Genomic DNA, 22,886 nt, shown 5'->3' on the forward strand with positions numbered 1-22,886 from the left:
GTGGGACTCTCCCTCAAATAAAAATTTATATTTATTTACAAGCAAAGAGAGAGATTGAGAATAAACACAGAGAGAGTGTGTGCACCAAGGCCTCCAGCCATGCAAATGAACTCCAGATTCATGCATCTGGCTTATGTGGGTACTGAGGAAACAAACCTGGGTCCTTAGGCTTTGCAGGCAAGCACCTTAACTACTGAACTGTCTCTCCAGCTCTCACTTCTATGTGTGTGAACTTCTATCACCATATTCAATTTAATTTTTTAAAATATTTATTTATTTGCACAGAGAAAGAGAGAAGAGAGACAGAATGCATGTGCCACTTTGTATATTTGGCTTTGTGAGGGTACTGGGGAATTGAACCTGGGTCTTAGGCTTCATGGGCAAGCACTGTAGCCACTGAGACATTTCTCCAGCCCAGCCTACATTTCTATAGTCAGTATAAAGGCTAATGGATTTAGTTGTGATGAATATTATTATATCTTGCTCATATGGGCCTCTTCCCCCACATGTTTCCATTTTTTTTCCTGTAAATGAGATTTTCATTCTAACCTTATGACTGACTAAAGAGAGAGCGAGAGGGAGAGAGAGAGGGTGTGTGTGTGTGTGTGTGTGTGTAAGTAATGTACCAGTATCTTTATTGCACATACAACATATTTGCTTTGTCCATTCCTCTTTTTTAAAAAAAATTATTAAGAGGGGGAGCAGAGAATGAATAAAGAATGAATGGGCACACCAGGGCTTCCAGCCCCTACCAATGAACTCCTGACATGCGCCACCTTGTGCACCTGGCTTACGTGGGTCCTGGGGAATCGAACCTGGAACCTTTGGCTTTTCTGGCAGGGACCATAACCACTATGTCATATCTCCATCTCTCCATTCCTTTTTTTAATTGCATTTAGTCTGGTTCTATACATATTGGCCATTCTGAATAGTGCATCAGTTCCTTTGTGTCTATTGTTGTTTGTTTTATGAAATCAGAAATCCCAGGTTTGATTGCATTTTGGGTGGAAGTGTATATTAGTTATGAGAATACCTAGTTTGTTTTCAGTCACTATTTGCTTGGTATATTGACTTTTGTCCTTTTACTCATTCTGTGAGTGTTTTTCCCGGTGAGGTGTGTTTCTTGGAGACTGACAAACCTTACTTTGTAACCCAACCAACTAGACAGTGTCCATATGTGAATTGGAGAGTTCAGGTCATTGGCATTAAGCATTCTAAAAAATTATTTATTTATTTGAGAGAGAGAGAGGTAGGGAGGGGGACCGATGGAAGGTGTGTGGGGGGGAAACAGGTGCTTCAGGGCTTCCAGCCACTGCAAACGACCTCCAGATGCATTCGCCTTCCAGTGGGTCCTGGGGAATCAAACCTGGGTCCTTAGGCTTTATAGCCAAGCATCTTAACTGCTAAGCCATCTCTCTAGCCCAGCATTTAGCAATATTAAGAGTGGTTTACTAATCATTGTGATTTTGGTTGTTTTTTTGGTTAGTTGGGTTGCTGTTCTTTGTCCCCTTTTTGTATTGGGTGGGTGCTGTCTTGCGCTAGAGAAGTTCTCCTCTGCTCTTTGTGAGAGAGAGCTATTTCTTTCCTGTCATCTCCTGAATAGGACTTTCTCCTCTGCCATGTTTGGTACTGCTTTAATAGATCCTCTCCAGTGCCTGCTTGATGGTCATGAATGCTTTAGTTTGTGCTCATCTTGAAATGTTGTTATCCCTCAATTTTAACGATAACTGTGTTGGTTATAGCAATCTTATCTTTCCGTTATTTACTTTTAGAACTTGATATATGTCTTTCTGTGCTTTCCTGGCTTTTAGGGTTGCTCTTGAGAGCTCTTATTGTCACTCCTCCTTTTTTTCCTTTAATATTTCATTATTTATTTTTAAGCTGAGAGTGGAGAGGCAGACTGAATGAATGTGCCAGTGCCTCCAGCTGCTGTAAATGAACCCCAGACATACCACTTTGTGCATCTGGCTTTACATGGGTACTGGGGAATTAAACCTGGGTCATTAGGCTGTGCAGGCAAGTGCCTTCACAGCTGTGCCATCTCTCCAGCCCTCGTAAGTTGTTTTGATGTGAGTTGACATTTCTCTCAACAGCTTTTAATATTGTTTCTTTGTTTTATTCTTTTGACATCTTTACCATAATGTGTCATGGTGAGCTTCTGTTGGTCACATGAATTTGGGTTTCTAAATGCCTCCTATGCTTGGATCCCCCTCCCCAGGGTTTTAGAAATTGTGTTATGGAAATAACTTTTGATACTTTTATTGTTTGTGTCATTCAACTCCCTATTGTGCTCCATAAATTCTTAGGTTTGGTCTCTAGATTATATCCTGAATTCCTGGAAGTTGTAGTCATACTATTCACTGTTACTGTTCGTGGTATTGGAATGTAGTATTTCTGCAGCCTTGTTCTCCACTCTTGGTGCTTAGTTTAATGATGTATAGGTAGTGAATTCAGCCTTTTTTTTTTTTTTTTTTGGAGCGAGAGAATAGGTGTGCCAGGGCCTCAGCCATTGCTATCCAACTTCAGAAGCTTGTGTCACCTAGTGGGCATATGTGACCTTGTGCTTGTCTCTCCTTTGTGCATCTGGCTTATGTGAGATCTGGAGAGAGAGAAGGAACATGAGTCCTTAGGATTTGCAGGCTAGGGCATTACCACTAAGCCATCTCTCCAGTGCCACCCCACTGTTCTTTTTTTTTTCTTTCCTGAGGTAGGGTTTTACTCTAGCCCAGGCTGACCTGGCATTTACTCTGTAGCCTCAGGGTGACCTCAAACTCACAGCAGTCCTCCTATCTCTGCCTCCCAAGTACTATGATTAAAGGCGTGGGCCATGCCTATTATCTACCCCCACCTTTTTTTTTTTTCAAAATAGGTTCTCACTCTAGCCCAGGCTGACCTGGAATTCATTATGTAGTCTCAGGGTGGCCTTGAACTCACAGCAATCCTCCTTCCTCTGCCCCCTGAGTGCTAGAATTAAAGATATGCACCACCATGCCTGGCCTCTTTTGTTTTTTTAATGGAGCTTTGTTGTTGTTGTTTGTTTTTATTTTTATTCATCTGAGAGTGACAGAGAAAGAGAGGGAGAGAGAGAGACAGAATAGGTTGCATCAGGGCCTCCAGCCACTGCAAATGAACTCCAGATGCATGTGCCACCTTGTGCATTTCACTTATGTGTGTCCTGGGGAGTCAAGCCTCGAACCGGGGTCCTTACTCTTCACAGGCAAGCACTTAACTGCTAAGCCATCTCTCCAATCCCTAATGGAGCTTTTTATTTGCAACATTTCTAGTTTTTTAAAATCTCAAAATGTTAATTTCCTTACTGAGTATCTCATCCATATTTTTTACTTTTTAATTTAAAGGTTTGTGTTCTCCCCTATTTTATCCATTTCATTGTCTTTTTATTAAGTATTTGAGGCATTAGATTTTTCTAAAATTTCTTTTTATTAGATAATGATCATAATTTAGTATGTAAACAGAACATGTTGGTACTTTCCTTTCCCTCATTCCTGCCCCTTTTCTGAAGAGGCCCTCCTTGGGGGATGTAGATCAACCCCATGGGGATTGTGGGTCATACATTGTGGGGGCAGCAGTCAGTCCCAACTTGTGGCTCTGACAATTTTTCCACCGCCTCTTCCACAGAATACCCTGAACCATGGTTTGGTGCCTTGTAAGTCTACTTCTGTGCTGGGCTCTTTGGAGCCTCTAGATCTCTGCTCTGGTAGGTGTTAAATGTCCTCAGTGTCCATCTCCTTCACCCTTGTGCTGATATCAGGTTCAGCGAGAAAGCAGCATTCTTGCTCATTTCCCCAATCCTCTGTGGTTTCTGCTGGGGCCAGGTTGAAGTACGATGCTCCCCCTCCCCCCCCCATCCACACACACCGTCCAGCCGGCATTAGATCATTTTGAGGAGTACTGTTAAGTAGCCTTTCTTTTTCTTAGGTCTCTGTGCTATGATATGTCTGTCTGTTGGTTTGGTTGTCTCTTAATGTGAGTTGGAGATCTTCCTAGTGACAGGCCTACTCTTGTGGGATAAATCCTAACTACCCTTCAGAGAGGAGAAAACAGTTCCTTGGATGAGTCTTCCTCGTGCCCTGTTCTGTGGTTGGATCTGTGTCCCGGTTATTTCTTTTTGCCCAGTCACCCTTCTGTTTCTATATGCTTTGCAGATGCCTCATCCTCTCTCAATTTATGATTCTTTCCCTTTCTTTGTAATAGAGTTCATTCTTTCTCTCTTGCTGGCAAAGGGCACTAAGATATGGTGGGAAAGAATGTTAACCTGAAACAGAGAAGCCTATCTCCTCTCTCCATTTCTTCCTTCTTCCCTCCCTCCCTTTTTCTTATTTCTTTGAGATAGGGTATTCTGTAGTTCAGGCTGTCCTTGAAATCCTGACCCTCCTGCCTCAGTCTCTCAAGTGCTGAGAATGCAGGCTTGAGCCACCATTTCTGGCTAGAAAATGTTGTTTCTTCTTTTCTCTTTTGGTTTTTTTGAGGTAGGGTCTTGCTGTAGCCCAAGCTGGCCTGGAATTCATTATGTATGCTGGCCTCAGAGTCATCACCATGAGTCCCATTCTTTACTGTGCCATGGTACTGGTTAAAGGTGAGAGCACTGCGCCCAGCTGAGCATGTTTGGTCTTTTCCTGACTCCTGTCCTTCACTGCGCTATGCAGAGGCAGCTTCCAATCTGCCATCTTAGCCAGAAATCAGGATCATGTTTCTCTTATCTAATAGGCAGAGTCTGTGTGTAAAGTAAATAAGCCTGAACCCTGATGCCTATTCATTTGTAAACTAAGTAGAATACTTACCTACTTGACAAGGTTGCAGCAGGGAAAAAAAGGGCTTGTCGAAAATGATACGAATATTGTCATCCTCATAATCGCTTCTTGGTAAGGTGATATAGGTCCACTCTGTATTATTTAAAATAATGTAGGTGCTCTAGTAATCAGTAAGAGTAACTAGCATTTTTGTTTTATTAGTCCACCACGAATTAAAGATGAACCTGAAGATGATGGATATTTTGCTCCTTCTAAAGAGGATATAAAGCCACTGAAGAGACCTCGAGATGAGGATGAGTAAGTTTCCATATTTGATTTTGAAAATGAATATACTTTCAGAATTTTCTTTTTTCAATATGGCTTATTTATTTGAGAGAGACAATGTGCACATCAGAGCCTCTAGCCTCTGCAAATGAACTCCAGATGTACACACCACCTTGTGCATCTGGCTTACGTGGGATCCTTTGGCTTTGCAGGCAAATGCCTTTACCATGAATCAATCCCTCCAGCCCTAGAATTTTCCTTTTGAAAAGAAGGTTGCACAAATTTCTTTAATTAGAATTTATGATAATAGATCAAGTGATTGAGTTTTCATTGATTTATAAGAACTGGGGTTTGCTTATCAAATAAATTGTTTATGTGGTAGTTATGTGTAATATATGCTTTTCTTACTTATTTTAAAATTTTTAAATGATTCAGAATTACATTAGTTGTGGGGGGCTCCTTCCAGGTCAGGTAGGTAGTGCTGAGGGAAGAACCAGGCCTGCTGGTTCCTCCCTAGGGGTTGAGGAGGGTGATGAACGTCCGATGACTCAAACCTCTCCTGGGCACCAGAGAAAAACCACACTGAGTCTGGAGTCTTCAATGCAGGAACTTGCAGAAGAACCTCGCTCTATTACTCTGAGCAGTTGCCTATATCATGTTGGGGATGAAGGCGGGGATTTTAGGGCATGGGTGTGGAGGGTGGGGGGAGGTAAGGGCCAATAGTAAACTTTAACTATTGAAATGGCAATTGCAATCCGGGTTCCTGCCACTACCGCCACCACTTCCACCAGCAGCAGCAGCAGCAGCGGTGGCCACAGCAGCAGCAGCAGTGGCCACAGCAGCAGCATGCGTGCATCGCCTCAGTGCCCATTCAAGCCCTGCCTGGGAGTGGGTGTTGATCCCCGACCAAGATGGCGGCCATGGGGCGAGTGGGCTCGTTTGGCTCCTCTCCACCGGCGGCACCCCAGCTGACGACGACGACAGGCAGAATCTGTGGTCGTGCATCCTCAGCAGGGTGTTCACGCGCTCGCGCTCCAAGCTGCCGGCTGGGAAGAACGTGCTGCTGCTCGGGGAAGATGGAGCTGGAAAAACAAGCTTAATAAGGAAAATTCAGGGAATAGAGGAGTACAAGAAAGGAAGAGGACTAGAATATCTGTACTCAACGTGCACGACGAAGACAGGGATGATCAAACTAGAGGTAATGTGTGGCTCTTAGAGCAGATCTGTGTCACAAAGGGCTCCTCAAGTTCTCACTGGACGCCATTTCTCTGAGGGACACTCTGGTCCCGCTGGTTGTGGACATGTCAAAGCCTTGGACTGGTTTGGATTCTTTACAGAAATGGGCCAGTGTTGTGAGAGAACACGTGGACAAGTTGAAAATCCCTCCTGCAGAGATGAAAGAGATGGAACAGAAGTTAATTGGAGACTTCCAAGAGTATGTGGAGCCTGGAGAAGACTTCCCAGCCTCTCCTCAGAGAAGAAACACTGCTGCCCAGGAGGACAGGGACGGCAGCGTTGTTCTCCCTCTGGGTGCTGATACCCTCACACATAACCTGGGCGTCCCGGTGCTCGTAGTATGCACAAAGTATGACGCCATTAGCGTGTTGGAGAAAGCACGACTTCAGAGATGAGCATTTTGATTTTATCCAGTCCCACATCCGGAAGTTTTATTTACAGTACGGTGCAGTGCTTATTTACATGTCAGTAAAAGAGAACAAAAACAGACTTAGTATGTAAATACATCGTTGAGAAGCTCTATGGGTTCCCCTATAAGATACCTGCTGTGGTTGTGGAGAAGGATGCAGTGTTCATTCCAGCAGGATGGGATAATGATAAAAAAAAAATAGGAATATTGCACAAAAATTTCCAAACATTGAAAATAGAAGGTAATTTTTGAAGACATCATAACTAAACCACCTGTCCGAAAGTTTGTACATGAAAAGGAAGTTATGGCAGAAGACGATCAAGTGTTTCTCATGAAGTTACAGTCCCTATTAGCAAAGCAACCACCAACTGCAGCTGGAAGGCCAGTGGATGCATCCCCAAGAGTCCCTGGAGGCTCTCCCCAAATACCAAACAGATCTGTGTCATCTAATGTGGCTAGCGTGTCTCCCATTCCTGCTGGATCGAACATGAAAGCTGGAGCTATGAGTGAGGGGGTCCTGGCAAACTTCTTCAATATCTTGCTGAGTAAAAGACTGGCTCGCCCGGAGGCCCTGGCGTTGGTGGTGGCAGCCGTGGAGGTGGGGCTGGAGGAGGGAGCAGTGGTTTGCCTCTGTCTGCCAAAAAGTCAGGCCAGAAGCCTGTCCTATCAGATGTTCACGTGGAACTAGACAGAATCACATGGAAGCCAGTGTCAGTGTCCCCTCCGTTGCCCGCATCTCCCGCGAAAGGAGGGGCTTCCTGGAGACACCAGGTTTATTTTTTTGGTGGCTGCCTGGTTTTATAAAAGGAGCTATTCTGAAGAAATATGATTCTACACTGCGTAGAATTACTGGTGGAATTGTTTTGCATAAGGAAGTAACTTTGGATTTTGAAAATCTCAGAATTTAGAAGCCTGTAACAGAACTATGTGATCATGTTCTAAAGACTATATAAACCGTGCAGGAAGGTTTCAGAAAGGACAGAAGATGCGTAATTTGGGCAGGTGTTTGGTTTGGAAGTCTAAATGTATTTTTAGGTAAGACTGTTAAAATCATTTTAAAAGATACTGTGTTTTGCTGGAAAACAAAAAAATGGCCATTTGTCAGATTCTGCACACCAACACAAATGTGCCCACACATGGGTACCATTGAGATAACAATCAGGTGGTGTTTGATACAGTAGTCATCGTCTCAACTGGAGGTCCTGTAAGTTACCATCAAAGTATGATCGAGAATCATTGGCCAAGCTGTTTCTTTAACTGAGAAGGATAGAAAGCACACTACTTAGATGTGTAAAAGAAAAATGCAGTGGTCATGAAAATGTAAAGAAACAGTCTTTGAATTTGTCTATACATACATACATACATACATGCATACATACATACATACATACATATATAGCTCTGCCTTAATAGACTCCTTTTGTTTGTGACTCTCAACTGTAATCAGTTAATAATAAAGTATTTATTCTCTGCCAAAAAAGAAAGAAAGAAAGAAAGAAAGAAATGGTAATTGCAATTGCCACGCGGAGGTGGCAGGCCAGAAGCCATTAGGCATCTTGCTGAGTCCTAGCTGTCCAGAGACAGGTCACCAAAATTTAGCTAGGCTCAGGAAGTTCCACTAGGCCTCACGCCTGGGCATTTTAGAGCCCAACATTAGTTGCCTTGAAGTTATCACATACCCATATTTTGATCTGGGTCTCATTCTAGCCCAGGCTAACCTGGAATTTACTATGCAACCCCAGGGTGGCCTCAAACTCACGGCAATCCTTCTGCCTCTTACCTCCCAAGTGCTGAGATTAATGTCATGTGCCATCACACCCAGCCTAGCCCGCTTAATTTTTTTTTTTTAAATTTGGGAAAGAGTGAGTGGGTGCCTATAGACCTCTTATCACTGTGAATGAACTCTAGATATGGATCATGTTGTACGTTTGGCTGTATGTGGGTACTTAGGAATTGAACACAGGCCAACTGGCTTTTCAGGCAAGCACCTTTAACCACTGAGCCTTATCCCCAGACCCTCTTTTTTTTGGTACCATATGTTTGCGAGTATATATGAATGTGTGTGTGTGTGTGCGCTCACATGTGTGAACAGGTGAACATTCACTTAGCATGCACAAAGTATGACGCCATTAGCGTGTTGGAGGAAGAGCACGACTACAGAGATGAGCATTTTGATTTTATCCAGTCCCACATCCGGAAGTTTTGTTTACAGTACGGTGCGCATGTTGGTGCGCATGTTGGTGGAAATGAGATATAGTGCATTCCACCATGCTTTTTTTCCTTTTACTTTACCAATATTTTTTATTATTTATTTTTTAATATTTTAAATTTATTTATTTATTTGAGAGAAAGATACAGAAATAGGCAGAGAGGGAGAGAGAATGGATGCACCAGCATCTCCAGCCACTGCAAATGAACTCCAGATGCATGCACCCCTTTGTGCATCTGGCTTACATGGGTCCTGGAGAATTGAACTTGGGTCCTTTGGCTAGAACCTCAACTGTTAAACCATCTCTCCAACCCTTTTTTATTATTTAATAGTGAGAGAATGAGTATGCCAGGACCTCCAGCCGTTGCAAATGAATTCCAGATGCATGTGCCACCTTGTGTATTTGGCTTACTTGGGTACTGGGGGAATCAAACCTGGATCTTTTGTGTTTGCAGGAAAGTGCCTTAACTTCTAAGCCATCTCCAGCCCCACCGTGGTTTTTGAGACAATCTCTCACTGAAAGAAACTGGAGCTTGCTGATTATGCTAGACAAGCTAGCCAGCAAGCCCTGGTTTCCACTTCCTACTTCGACATGTGCATGTCAGCATGCCCAGCACTTGACATGGGTGCTGGCGATCTGAACTCAGACCCTTGTGCGTATGTGCAAGTACATTGCCTTCTGAGCCATCTTGCAGTTCCTAGACTTTATACTCATGAACATGCAAAGGAAAAGAAGAAGAAAATACTTAGTAAACCAATACTTTTTCCATGAAGTTATTATTTGGTGGTACTATTGGGCTATCTCTCAAACATCTATCCTGCAGTGGGGTCATTTCTATATATACTGCACAACTGTACTTCATTCCATGCCTGTGTATAGCATAAGTTGTTTGCTTTCTTTGCTTTCCATAGAATTAAAACTACTGATCTGTAGTCTGGCATTTACTTTCTCCACTCCCAATAGTCTTCACTATACAGAATACCAGCCATGAATAACAGCAGTCATGCCTGCCGTGGAGACCTCCAAGTTTGGAGGTCTTAATCCTATGAGTGAGAAATCCTGATAATCACATTAATTGAGTGTTCATGTTCCCCTTTCTAGTGCTGATTATAAACCTAAGAAAATCAAGACGGAAGATATCAAGAAGGAAAAGAAGCGAAAACTAGAAGAAGAGGAGGTTTGTAAGAGTTTTAGGCTTTTGAATGTTAAGCTTGGAAGTGAGGCTTTCCTGTAAAAGAGGTCATGAGACAAATGAGTTTTAATGATGTATTTGTTTGTTTTAGCATTAATAATGGACAAAACCATTTATATGCAAGTGGTGGCTCCTGTGTCATTAGGTTAACTTCACTAACAGTGACTCTAATCTTTGCTATCCTGGGTATCTACTTGTAGCCATCTTGCCAGCTGACATTATTAGAAAAAGTATGCCATCTTCAACTACCCAGAAAAATGTTCCTAAGAAGACACATCATTTTGGTTTGGTTTATAACTCTGTGGGGTTTTCCCTGAGTTGCTTTTTTTTTTTTTTTTTTAAGTGTTTTCTTATATCTAACAAAACACTCACTTTGAGTAACCATGCTTACTTAGTCTTTTAATGACTGACCCCCATAGACATAGAATGAATTCAAGCTCTCAGGCATAAATCCTGTCTTTTTTTTTTTTTTTTTTTTCCTTTCTTCATTTTTGTTCCTCTGGAGCTAATCTTATTCAAGCCCCATAGATGTCCTTTACTCCATGCCATATTCTCCTGTGTTCCAGAGATTCATGTAATACACACTGTTCCTTCTTTGCTCAAATACTTTTTTTCTTCTTCCTTCCTTCTCTCTTTCCCTCCTTCTCTCTCTCTCTTTGTTTTTTCTTTTCTTTTGGTTTTGGAGGTAGGGTTGTACTCTAGCCCAGGCTGGCCTGGAATTCACTGTAGTCTCAGGGTACCCTCGAATTCACACCTCTGTCTCCTGAGTGCTAGGATTAAAGGTGTGAACCACCATGCCTGGCTTCCAATATTTCATTTCTAAGGATTAAATGTGCTTGTGGTAGAATTAAAATATAATGTGGTTCCCCTTTTGGACACTTCTTTTTATTAAAAAGTTAATAAGAGGGCCTGGAGAGATGGCTTAGCAGTTAAGGTGCTTGCTTGCCTGCAAAGTAAAAGGACCCAGGTTTGATCCCCCACATAAGCCAGATGCACATGGTGGCACATGTGTTTGGAGTTCATTTGCAATGTCTGGAGGCCCTGGCATGTTCATTTTCTCTTTCTCTCTCCCTCCCTTTCTCTCTTTCTCTCAAATAAATAAACATAAAAATACTGAAAAAAGAAGTTAACAAGAAAGTAAAAATGTCAGAACTTCAAAGGTAACCTTAAGGGAAGAATGAGTTCTTAACTCTTAACATTTCCTTTAAAGTCAGCCATTGTTGTGGGTAAAATAGATTCGCAAGAGGGTGGCATAAAGGAATAATAGTAAGCAGCAGGGGCAGTGACTCGTAAGAATGTAATTGAATTGCCTACAACTCCAGTACACTGGAGGCTGGGATGAGAAGGTTCTGGATTCAAAGATGAGCCTGGGCTGGGGAAAAAAGAAAAAGTATCACTTATCATGCTGGTAGTAAAATAATATTGATCTTCAGAAGTATATTTAATAGGTATTGACTTTATGCCAAACACAATTCTACTTGTTTTATAAATGGGTCATAATATCTTATGGCAAGTGTAGAAGTTGAGATACAGAGATGTTGAATTGAATCGTCTGTCAGAAGTTGTATAGCTACTGAGTGGTATAGCCAATATTTTTCCCCATTCAGTTGAGTGTAGAGCCAGCATACTACCTACCATCTCCTGTCTCCTGTGGTAGGACCGTGATTACCCTCTCATTAATAAGGAAAGGTGACTGATTTTTTTTAAATTAACTTGTATTAAAAAATGTTCATGAGCCTTTAATCCCAGCGTTTGGGAGGCAGGGGTAGGAGGATCGCTGAGAGTTCAAGGCCACCCTGAGACTCAGCAGTGAATTCCAGGTCAGCCTGGGCTAGAGTGAGACCCTATCTTGGAAAACCAAGAAGAAAAAATGTTTATGAGTACCTTAAGGGACTGAGATACAGAGATGCAAGGTCAAGTCCTGAAGTTATAAAATTATAGTTTTTTCTGATCATTATTTTGATTTTGGCACAAATTCAAGTTAAATGAGCCAATTCATGTAATTGAGAGTGAACTGTATCAGTATAGACGAGTAATAGAAATGTAAAATGAGCCTTCATGCATTCTCTTGCTTGTAATTTGCATTTATGTAAAGCAGTACCTTTTCTTTTGAGTTTATTAAGCAATTTTGAAAAGAGAAATTTTGACTTCATTTTTCTGCAACCCTCCTGTAGGGAAAAATATTCAGGCTGAAAGATGAAACTGATAATGCAGTGTCCTGTTGTGGCTGGGACCTAAGATGACACAATCATTAAGCTTCACTCATTGGTTACAGTCGCCCTCTACCACTTCCCCCAACCTAGGAATTGTTCACTTTTACTGATTATCACAATTTGTGGCCGGTAGTTTCCTGATGGGAAAACATGTGTGTTCCATCTTAAGTAATAAACTTCTGGACTAAAGTGTCTAATACATTCTCCACCCCACAAAAATAGATTTTTTTTTTTTTGTGGCAAGCTTTCACTCTAGCCCAGACTGACCTCAAACTCACCCTGGAGCCTAAGCTTTCCTTAAATTTACAGTGATCCTCCTACCTCAGCCTCCCAAGGGCTGAGATTAAGGATGTGAGCCACCATGCCTGACTCTTAAGATGTGATTTATTTTTTTTTTAATCATGTGTATTGCTTTTCTCGCTGCTTTGATAAAAGCAACTTAAGGATGTTTTGGGTCATGGTTAGAGGGGATATAATGTCTATCCTAGTGGAGAAGGCCTGGCAGCAAGAATGTGAGATGGCTGCTTATAGTGCATCTTCAGTCCGGAAGCCAAGATGAATGCTGGTGTTCCATTTGCTTTTTTTTTAAAATTTTTTATTTATTTATTTGAGAGCGACAGACACAGAGAGAAAGACAGATAGAGGGAGAGAGAGAGAATAGGCGCGGCAGGGCCTCCAGCCTCTGCAAACGAACTCCAGACGCACGTGCCCCCTTGTGCATCTGGCTAACGTGGGACCTGGGGAACCGAGCCTCGAACCGGGGTCCTTAGGCTTCACAGGCAAGTGCTTAACCGCTAAGCCATCTCTCCAGCCCTCCATTTGCTTTTGCTGTGGTTTTCTTTCTTCTTTTTTTTTTTTTTAAATTTAAGTCCAGCACCCCAGTTCATGGGATAATGCTGCCTATATACGGGGTGGATCTTCCCTCTTCACTTAAACAGTTGATAATTAAGATTAACCATCACAAGGCCAAACCTTGTCACCATGACACCAAAACACAACACTTGTCATTATAACTTAATGTTCCTATCCTCATAGACTTATGACCATCTCATAATGTAAAATTCATTCACTCTAACTTCAGAAGTCCCAGTATACTTAAAATTTCAGTACTGTTAAAAAACTGAAAGTCTGAGACTCAAGGTACTTTTTACCATTCATCATTTTGTGCTCCTGTAAAATAAAAAAAAAGACTAATAAAAAACTTTTTTTAAAGTTACATATCTTGGGGCTGGAGAGATGGCTTAGTGTTAAGTACTTGCCTATGAAACCCAAGGACTCCGGTTCAAGGCGATTCCCCAGGACCCTTGTTAGCCACATGCACAAGGGGGTGCATGCGTTTGGATTTCGTTTGCAGTTGCTGGAGGCCCTGGTGCACCCATTTTCTCTCTTTATCTGCCTCTTTCTCTCTCTCTCTTTCTGTCGCTCTCAAATAAATAAAAATAAAGAAATTTTTGAAAGTTACATATTTTGAATACAAAATGGTACAGAATAAAGAATGTCATTTTAAAAGACAGGAATATGGGCAAAGCAATAAATCAGAGCAAAACTGAAACACATCAAATCTTGCATGCCCATCACTTGGGCTTTTGGTGGAATCCTTTGGAATTCATTGGGCTTGGTTAGCATTAGCCCTGGTCCCCAGAGCTCTGCCTCCTAAGCTCATGCAGCCAGTCTTTAGGCCCAGCTCCACTGTGTGTCTGCTGCTTTCCCCAGTGGTGCCACAGCAGTTCTGACATCTCCAACATCCTTAGATCTCCATTGCAACAGAGACTTCACTTTCAGGCTTCACACAGTGGCCTTGTGAAGCCTTCTTTTAATGTGGAGAATATTTATATAAAAATAAGTGCATGTCATACATCAGTAGCAGCAACAGCTTAGGGTTCTGCATTTGTCAGAACACAGTTGTAGAGACTCCAGCCATAGTCTTTAATACATCCCAGAAAACAGCCATGTTCATTTGCTGGCATCATACCTGGCACCAGTTTTGTTTTGCTTGTTAAGCTTCTCAGTTATCTGGAAAGAAAGCTAGAGTAGTATCATGACACATGGCTCTGAGAGCACAGTTACTACCAATTACCATCAAGCAGGGACAAGATCACCCCCCACACTGTCAGAGCCACAGTCCCAGTGCTCAGTACTAAGTACTGTTTTTCTATATTAGTTCCTTGTTTACTTGCTGTGATAAAATGCCTGACAAAAGCACCTGGAAGAAGCAAGAGTGTTTTTTGGCTCAGGATTTGAGGTTGGAGTCCCTCATGGCAGAGGAGGCGTGACAATGGGAGTTTGATCACATTGCATCTTCAGTCAGGAGCCAGGAGATGAATTGCTGCTGCGTTACTCACTTGCTCTTTTTTTTTTTTTTTTCTTTTTTCTTTCTATATTCAGCCTGGGACTCTAGTTCATAGGCTTACATTCAGGGTGGGTTGTCTTCCTCTTTTCAGTGTCTCTCAAAATCCGACCAGATTGACAAAAAGATTAATCATCACAACATGGCATTCTTTACTTCTTTTCATTAGTAAAGACAGTGTCTCACCTATAGCCAGGATGGCTTTGAACTCTTGAACTCCTGCCATTTCTCCTGCCTTAGCCCTTCTGGTGTTGAGATTACGAAGCATGAACCACTGCCCACCAGTGTGATTTTGTGTCACATTTTCTTTTACTTCCACATTTATATTTTTTTGTGCCTATTTTAAGATTGTAATGTCTTTCTGTTGGAGTGTGCCCTTAATCAATATAAAGTGACCTTCCTTATCTTTCTTGACTAACGTTGGACTAAAGTCTACCTTGTCAGATATTAGGGTAGCAACCCCTGCTTGTTTTCTAGGCCCATTTGCTTGAAACACCGTCTTCCAACCTTTCACCCTAAAATAATGTCTGTCCTTTGTAGAAAGGTGAGTTTCTTGGAGACAACAAATTGTAGGATCCTGCTTTTTAACCCAGTCTGCAAACCTATGTCTTTTCGTTGGGGCATTGAGGCCGTTGATATTAAGAGGTTTGATTGAAAGGTGTGTATTTATGTTCGCCTTTTTTTTTTTTTTTTGGTGGTTCCGGTTCTACCTGTGCTCTCTTGTGTTAACTAGTATTTGAGTATTGCTTGTTTTTTCTAGGTTCCTTATATGTGTACTTTTCCTTTTCTTCAGCATGGAGGATTCTATCAAGTATTTTCTGTAGAGCTGGTTTTGTCTTCAAATACTCCTTTAACCTGCTCTTGTCATGGAATGTCCTTATTTCTCCGTCTATTTGAATGAATAACTTTGCAGGATAAAGTAACCTTGGTTGACAGTTGTTATCTTTCAGAACTTGGAATATATCACCCCAAGCCCTTCTGGCTTTAAAAGTTTGTGTTGAATAATCTGCTGTAATCCTGATGGACTTGCTTTTGTAGGTAACTTGATTTTTCTCTCTAACTGCTTTCAATATTTTTTCTTTGGTGTGTGTGTTTGGAAGTTTGATTATAATATGGCGAGGAGAGGTTCTTTCCAGGTTTTGTCTGGCTGGGGTTCTAAAGGCTTCCTGTATCTGTATTGGCACCTCTTTCTCAATTGGGGGGAAATTTTCTTCTATGATTTTGTTGAAGATGCCTACTACTATGCCCTGAATTCTTATATTTGATCTTTTCATAGTGTCCCGAATATCTTGAAATTCCCACTCATACTTTTCTATAAGTTTGTCTTTCTCTTTGTTGGACTGTATTAGATCTGCCACCTGGTCTTCTAGCTTAGATATTCTGTCCTCTCCTTCATCCATTCTACTGGTGAGATTTTCTACAGAGTTTTTTATTTCATTAACTGTGTTCTTCATTGCTAGTAATTCTGACTGGTTTTTCTTTATTGTTTCTATTTCCTTATTTATATCTTGTATTGCCTTCTTTATTTCATAAAATTGGTGTCCTGCATCTTCTTTGATTCCTTTGATTTCCTCTTTAAGTTCCTCTTTGACTCCTTTGATTTGTTCTCTGACTTCTTTGAACATATTTACAATCATTCTTTTGAAATCTTTCTCAGGCATTTCCTCTAACTTGTTCTCACTTGAGGTCATTTCTGATGCATTAATACTTTTAGGTGGATTTATATCGTCTTGCTTTTTAGTGTTTCTTGTATTATAATGTATATATATTTGTATCTTGGATTAAGTTAATGCTTGGATTTTCTAGCTAGCTGGGTATTCTTAGCTGTATCAATTGATTTGATGTTATATATTTTCAGGGTAAGAGCTTAAGGTGTTTGGTGTGGCTCTTAAGACTCTCAGGGTATCTACAAACATGCTCCTAGGGGTTGAGTTTCCCTGCTATGGGAGTATTCAAGTAGGCTGAGTGGAATAAAATACAGGTAGATTCTAAAAGTTAACTAAACACTGTACCCATTCAATCACAAACAGCCCCAGCTATGTATGCCAGAGTAGTTATTATAACAACCAGATCCTCTGTCAACATAGAGGTTAAGATTTCTGGTCTGTTGAGGGATCCAAGTCAGCTTGTGACCAAGTGAGACCCTTCCGTGGTGCAATCCCAGTTACCTTGGATGATTTTGGTCTCAGTCAAGTTGCTGCCTGGGTTGTTGGGCTACTGTTCTGATTTCTGGAGCTGGGCACTGGCTTTTCCTGCGGGGCAAACCAAGCCTGGCAAGTGTGGCCCTGCAGATCAGCACCCCTGCTGCTGGAACTGCTGTTGCGAAAGCTGCCTCTGCTGGATCTGTCAGTAGCTGAAGCTGCTGCTGCTGGGCCCACTGCTGCTGCTTCTGTAGGTGCCACTTCTGGAGCTGCTGCTGTTGCTGAAGCTGTTGCTACTGGGTCCACTGCTGTTGCTGCCACTGAAGCTGCTGCTGCCGCTGCTCTGGTTCTCTTGCTGCTCCACATGTTCTTCTACCTTGCGGTCTGCTCCTCCTTTGCTCACTGCCGCTCTCCTTTAACGTTTCCTGAGTTGCAGAGAGCGCCGGTGTGAGGGGAAGCTCCCGCACCTGGCTTTTCCTGTGGCTGAAGCCGAGTCTGGTGGTTTTCTGGTGCACCCCGCCGCTGCCGCAGTTGGCAGAGCTGCTGGGGCTGCTTTTGCCGGCCTGTGTGGGCTCTGGATGCTCTGGATCTCTCCTACTTCTCTGCTGCTTCAATTTCCTATATACCTCCCTTTTTAGTAAAAGTGTGTATTTTGCTGAGTTTTTTTGGTCTTTTTTCCCCCCAGGCTGCTTTGGCGTGGTACCTACGCCGCCATCTTCTGTGCCTATTTTAAAATGTGTGGTACTATATAGCTTTTGCCTTCTAGCCTAAATTTTTACATTTGCTTGAAGACCTGGGTTTATCCCTAGTTTGATTGTTATCCTATTATATAGTACTAGAATGTATTAGTCTTTCCCATATGTCGCATACTATCATATTTTTCCCCTCACAAACTGATTCTCACTATGGGCAGCAACAGCTAACTGTGACCTTGATCAAGTGACACAACCTCTGTTGTCACTTATAATGAAAACTACATTCATTATAAGTGGAAGAGGTCAAACCAAACAGACTTGATCATTGTTTCTAGCTCTGCCATTCCAAAACAGATTTTAAGATGACTTCAGAATCACCTTTGTTGCTATAGAAAACTTGCTAAATTATGTCAAAAAGGTAGACCAAATGACAAAAAAACTTTGTAAGAATTCAGATCTTCCTGATGGCTTTTGAAAAGTCATATCTTTGAATACGTTATTATATTCGTCTTCCTCTGGTGGTAACTTGTACTTTTGAAATGCTAGTATTTTATGTGCTTATTTTTTTTGTTGTTTTTGAGGAGTCTTGTATCTTAATGCAGGCCTAAACTCACTCTGTAGCCAGGGTGACCTTAATCTTCTGATCTTCCTTCTAACTGTCAAGGGCTAGGATTACAAGCCTGCACTACTCCCAGTTTCTGCAGGCAAGCATTCTACCAAGTAAGCAACATCCTCTGCTCATTTTTTATTTTTATATTTTGGCTTTTCAAGGAAGAGTCTCACACCAGCCTAGGCCGACTTGGAATTCACTATGTCGTTGTAGTCTGTGAACTCTCTGTGATCCTCCTGAGTGCTGTTGTGATTAAAGGTGGCGTACACTTGGCTCTTTTACTTTTAACCGTTTATGTTTTGAAATATAGCCCGACTGGCCTGGGCCTTGCTGTGTTGCCAACACTGGCACTGAACTCAGTGATCTCTATCTGTTGCACTCAACTTCACATTTCTGGGACAAACATCCAACTAGCACAGCTTATGGCATGAATGTTTATTACAGGCTTACAAATTCCAGGGGAACACCATCAGTTGCAGAAGAAGCTGCTTATCATAGATGTAAGCAGAGATAGCACTGCAGCAAGTGAGCACAAACTGGTGGAGCACAATGCTCTGAACACACCTAGTAGGGTTGGATTCAGATCTGCCGTTAGTAACACACTTCCTACAGCAAGGATCTGATAGAGGCTGAAGTTGCAAGCTCAGTTTTAGTAACACCTCAGTCTCTCCACTCCCCAATCAGCGTCTTGAGTGCTGGGATTAGGGGCTGTGGACCATATGTCTCTGACATTTATCATGCCACTGTGATTAGCATCCATACATTCACAGTTGACAGACGAGCCATCCAAAAGATAGCAACATAGAAATCACCATTGGGGGCTGGAGAGATGGCTTAGCGGTTAAGTGCTTGCCTGTGAAGCCTAAGGACCCCGGTTCGAGGCTCGGTTCCCCAGGTCCCACGTTAGTCAGATGCACAAGGGGGCGCACGCGTCTGGAGTTCGTTTGCAGAGGCTGGAAGCCCGTTCTCTCTCTCTCCCTCTATCTGTCTTTCTCTCTGTGTCTGTCGCTCTCAAATGAATAAGTAAAAAATTAAAAAAATATATTTAAAAAAAAAATAAAAAAAAAAAGAAATCACCATTGGTTTTCAGACCTTCATATATTTTATGTCAGTGGAAGAACGTCTGAATCAGACCATTTCTTTTCAATACAAGTACTAAATGTCAACTGCATGCTTTCTGTACTCATTTGGTTATATTTGAAGAGAATTAAGGATTATTAGATTTAAAATTAAGTGAAGGAAATAACCCTTGGCTTAGTCTTTCTTGCAATGCTTTCCTAGATTCTTCTGGGATATATGTATAAAAGTTGTGTATAAAAAGGATATGCATAAAAGTTTATCTCTCCAGTGTTCTGTGTTTATAGCTTATCTTCCTAATATACCCCCAAACTGCCCCTAGAAGTATGATTAGCCTGTATTTAAATGCTTTCTCACTGTTTCTTTTAGGATGGTAAATTGAAAAAACTGAAGAATAAAGATAAAGATAAAAAAGTTCCTGAGCCAGATAAGAAAAAAAAGCCAAAGAAAGAAGAGGAGCAGAAGTGGAAATGGTAACATCTCTGCTGGGTTAGGTGCTCCTGTCACAGCCTAATTATGCAGTACTGGGGGTTATTGAGGCTAACTACCTGACATGGGGAAGACATTTAAAATAATGTCTAGAACAACAGCTGAAATAAGTTTCAAGGGCTTAGCTCTAACCTACTGGATCTTAAGACTGATTTCCATCCTTTGAACAGAATCGGCCAAAGTAGTAGCCGAAGTGTGGAAATACATTTACTTATTATCATTAGCTTATTCCACTGAAGTTAAGATTTTTTAGGAGGGGGTGGTTCGAAGTAGTATCTCACTCTAGTCCATGCTGACCTGGAATTCACTTTGTAGTATCAGGGTGGCCTTGAACTTACAGCCGTCCTTCTGCTTCAGTGTTCCAAGTGCTGCGATTAAAAGTGTATGTCACCATGCCCAGCCATTTTGGAGATTTATTTTTTTAACTGTTTCATGAAGACAAAAATAATGTCATAATACACATATTTATTGTATAATGCCTAAATCAATTTAAACATAACTATTACATGAAGCATTCTATCTTTATGGGAAGAATTCTCATACATTTCTATAGCTTTTGAAATGTACCATTCATTATTTTTTAAAATATATTTTTATTTATTTGAAAGAAGGACACAGAGAGGCAGATGGAGAGAAAGAATGGGTGCACCAGGGCCTTTAGCCTCTGTAAGGAACTCTAGACTGATGTACCCTGTTGTGCACCTGGCTTACGTCGGTCCTGGGGAATTAAACCTGGGTCCTTTGGCTTTGTAGGCAAGTATCTTAACCACTAAGCCATCTCTCTAGCTCCAATAAACCCTAGTTTATTGGTATTGGAAATGCATTTAATACAATATAGGGTTCCATATATCATGCTGGGAAAATGTTTTTGTTAAGACAACAGCAAAAAAAAATCTCCACAAGAGAATCTGTGTAATTAGTAATTTAGATACAATATATCATGAGCCATAGCATTGTTGCTTATATGTTTGATACATCAAAATAGAAATTTTCTAAATCTAAACTTGTCCAACGTTAAAACTACCATGTTGGACTTTTTTGTTATTTGTTCTGTGCCTGAGAGAGAGAAAGACTGGCTGTGGGAGTGAAGATGTCGTCAGTCTGTAGAATGAAGTTGAACAATGACAAGTCACCTTGGAGAAATACACTAGACTCTAGGATTTGGGATACCCACTTACTGCACTAGTGTAACTTGTGCTGTGTGTGCATGCATGCACAACTGTGTGCTTGCATGTGGAAGCCAGTGGAGAAGTCTGGGTGTCCTCTGTTGCTTATTTGGGTACTTCTTTTGAGACCAAGAATGCCCTTTAATCTGGAACTTTTACGTATGTGTAGTATCTATGGTGTGGTGTGTGTACCGTGCTGTGTGTGGCATGTGCAGTTCATGCACTGATGCATTGCCCTGTATGTATATGTGTAGTATCTATGGTGTGGTGTGTGTACCGTGCTGTGTGTGGCATGTGCAGTTCATGCACTGATGCGTTGCCCTGTGTGTATATGTGTAGTATCTATGGTGTGGTGTGTATACCGTGCTTTGTGGCATGTGCAGTTCATGCACTGATGCATTGCCCTGTATGTATATGTGTAGTATCTATGGTGTGGTGTGTGTACCATGCTGTGTGTGGCATGTGCAGTTCATGCACTGATGCGTTGCCCTGTGTGTATATGTGTAGTATCTGTGGTGTGGTGTGTATACCGTGCTGTGTGTGGCGTGTGCAGTTCATACACTGATGCGTTGCCCTGTGTGTATATGTGTAGTATCTGTGGTGTGGTGTGTGTACCGTGCTGTGTGTGGCGTGTGCAGTTCATGCACTGATGCATTGCCCTGTGCCTTCACTTGCTGCAATAATGGGAGGAGAACACTGGGTGTCTCCACCACTCATTTGTTTGTTTTTCCTTGCAATAGAGTCCCTTATTGAATTCCTGTTTTGCCGTTCGTCAGTCTCAGCAATTCTCTGCTCTCTGCAAGACGAGGGTTATTGATGTGTCTAACCATGTCCAGCTGCTTACATGTTCTGCAGTGGTTTTAGGTTCCCTGGAGCCCTCAGCTTGTTCAGGCCCTCTCAAATCTTCATGCTTGCAGCAAGTGCCCTATCCTGCCGAGCCTTCTTCCCAGACCACTCCTCACATATTTTAATGCCTATTTTTCTTACAATTTGTATTATTATAATACCAGTAATGCTTGAAGTTTTGTTGAAAAATTGTAAGTGATCCAGAGATGAGTGAGTTAGGAAAAAAATAGTCTACCTTTCTCTTTTCCCCATTCCAGGCTTCTTTTCACAGAGAAATAACCACTAGTCATGATTAAGTATGTGGTTCTCATACCCACTTATGTGCATTTACTTTGTGCTATTATAATTTAGAACAGTGATGTTCCCATCGAGGAAGTAGAAATAGCAGTGCCCGTGCCCAGGGAGGTAGCTTGGAGCAGCAAAGCACAAATGTCTGCACAGTGGCACCCACCACCTGGATGTTGGTGTGCTCTCTGAGGTCAAAAGGAGGAAGTGTAGACAATCCCTGAGTAGAGGAGCCTGAGGCCTTCCCAGGGGTCATAGTGACACAGAAAAGAATATTTTCTCCCTTTGGGATCTTATTTTATATTAGCATTGATCTTTCCCAGAGTTTGTTCATTGAATAGTGAAGTGTTTTTGTATCTTTTACTAAAACAGTATTTTAAAATAATGCATTGTGTATATGAGTGTTTATTATTGGGAGTCATGAGAATGGTAAATTAGTAAGCACTTCTCTGTTCTATCTTCTTTCTCTGGTGGGTACCCAGTAAATATGTGTTGGGTTCTCTTGTCATTAGGAACTTTCTGCTGGCTCCCCTGTCCTTTTGGAACTTTGACTGTTGGGAGTCCAAGGTAAATGTACTCTTACCCTGGTACAAGCTATGTGTGCAACATTAGGTGTCTTTGACGAGTTTATTAACCTAATTTTTTGTGTGCTTGTGTGTGTGTGTGTAATACATGTGTGGTATATTATGGGGGGGGGTGCTTGTGCCCTACGCATGTGTGAGGAGGTCAGAGAAGAACATAGGTGGCCTCTTATCCATCATTAGCATATTGATTGAGACAGTCTTCCTCAGCCCAGAGCTGCTGTCCATCATTGTGCGCCAATGATTCCCCAGTCTCCACCCTTCACCAGAGTATGGTTACAGATATACATGGCCACAACCATATGCATTGGGCTATTGAACTTGGTGGTCTCTAGCCAGAGAGCCCTTCATGCTTT

General features: G+C 41.8%; 1 protein-coding gene and 1 pseudogene across 1 annotated transcript in view; both read left to right on the forward strand.

Annotated features, from left to right (window-relative positions):
• Top1 (DNA topoisomerase I) overlaps positions 1-22,886 on the forward strand; it is a 103,016-nt gene that overhangs the window by 48,899 nt on the left and 31,231 nt on the right. The window contains exons 6-8 of the mRNA XM_004669284.2: positions 4,971-5,066; positions 9,990-10,065; positions 19,533-19,636. Of these exons, the coding sequence (XP_004669341.1) occupies positions 4,971-5,066; positions 9,990-10,065; positions 19,533-19,636 (276 nt within the window). The remainder of the gene's footprint in view (positions 1-4,970; positions 5,067-9,989; positions 10,066-19,532; positions 19,637-22,886) is intronic.
• LOC105944827 lies at positions 5,577-7,482 on the forward strand (annotated as a pseudogene).

Source organism: Jaculus jaculus, chromosome 8, assembly GCF_020740685.1.
Source record: "Jaculus jaculus isolate mJacJac1 chromosome 8, mJacJac1.mat.Y.cur, whole genome shotgun sequence".
Classification (NCBI taxonomy): domain Eukaryota; kingdom Metazoa; phylum Chordata; class Mammalia; order Rodentia; family Dipodidae; genus Jaculus; species Jaculus jaculus.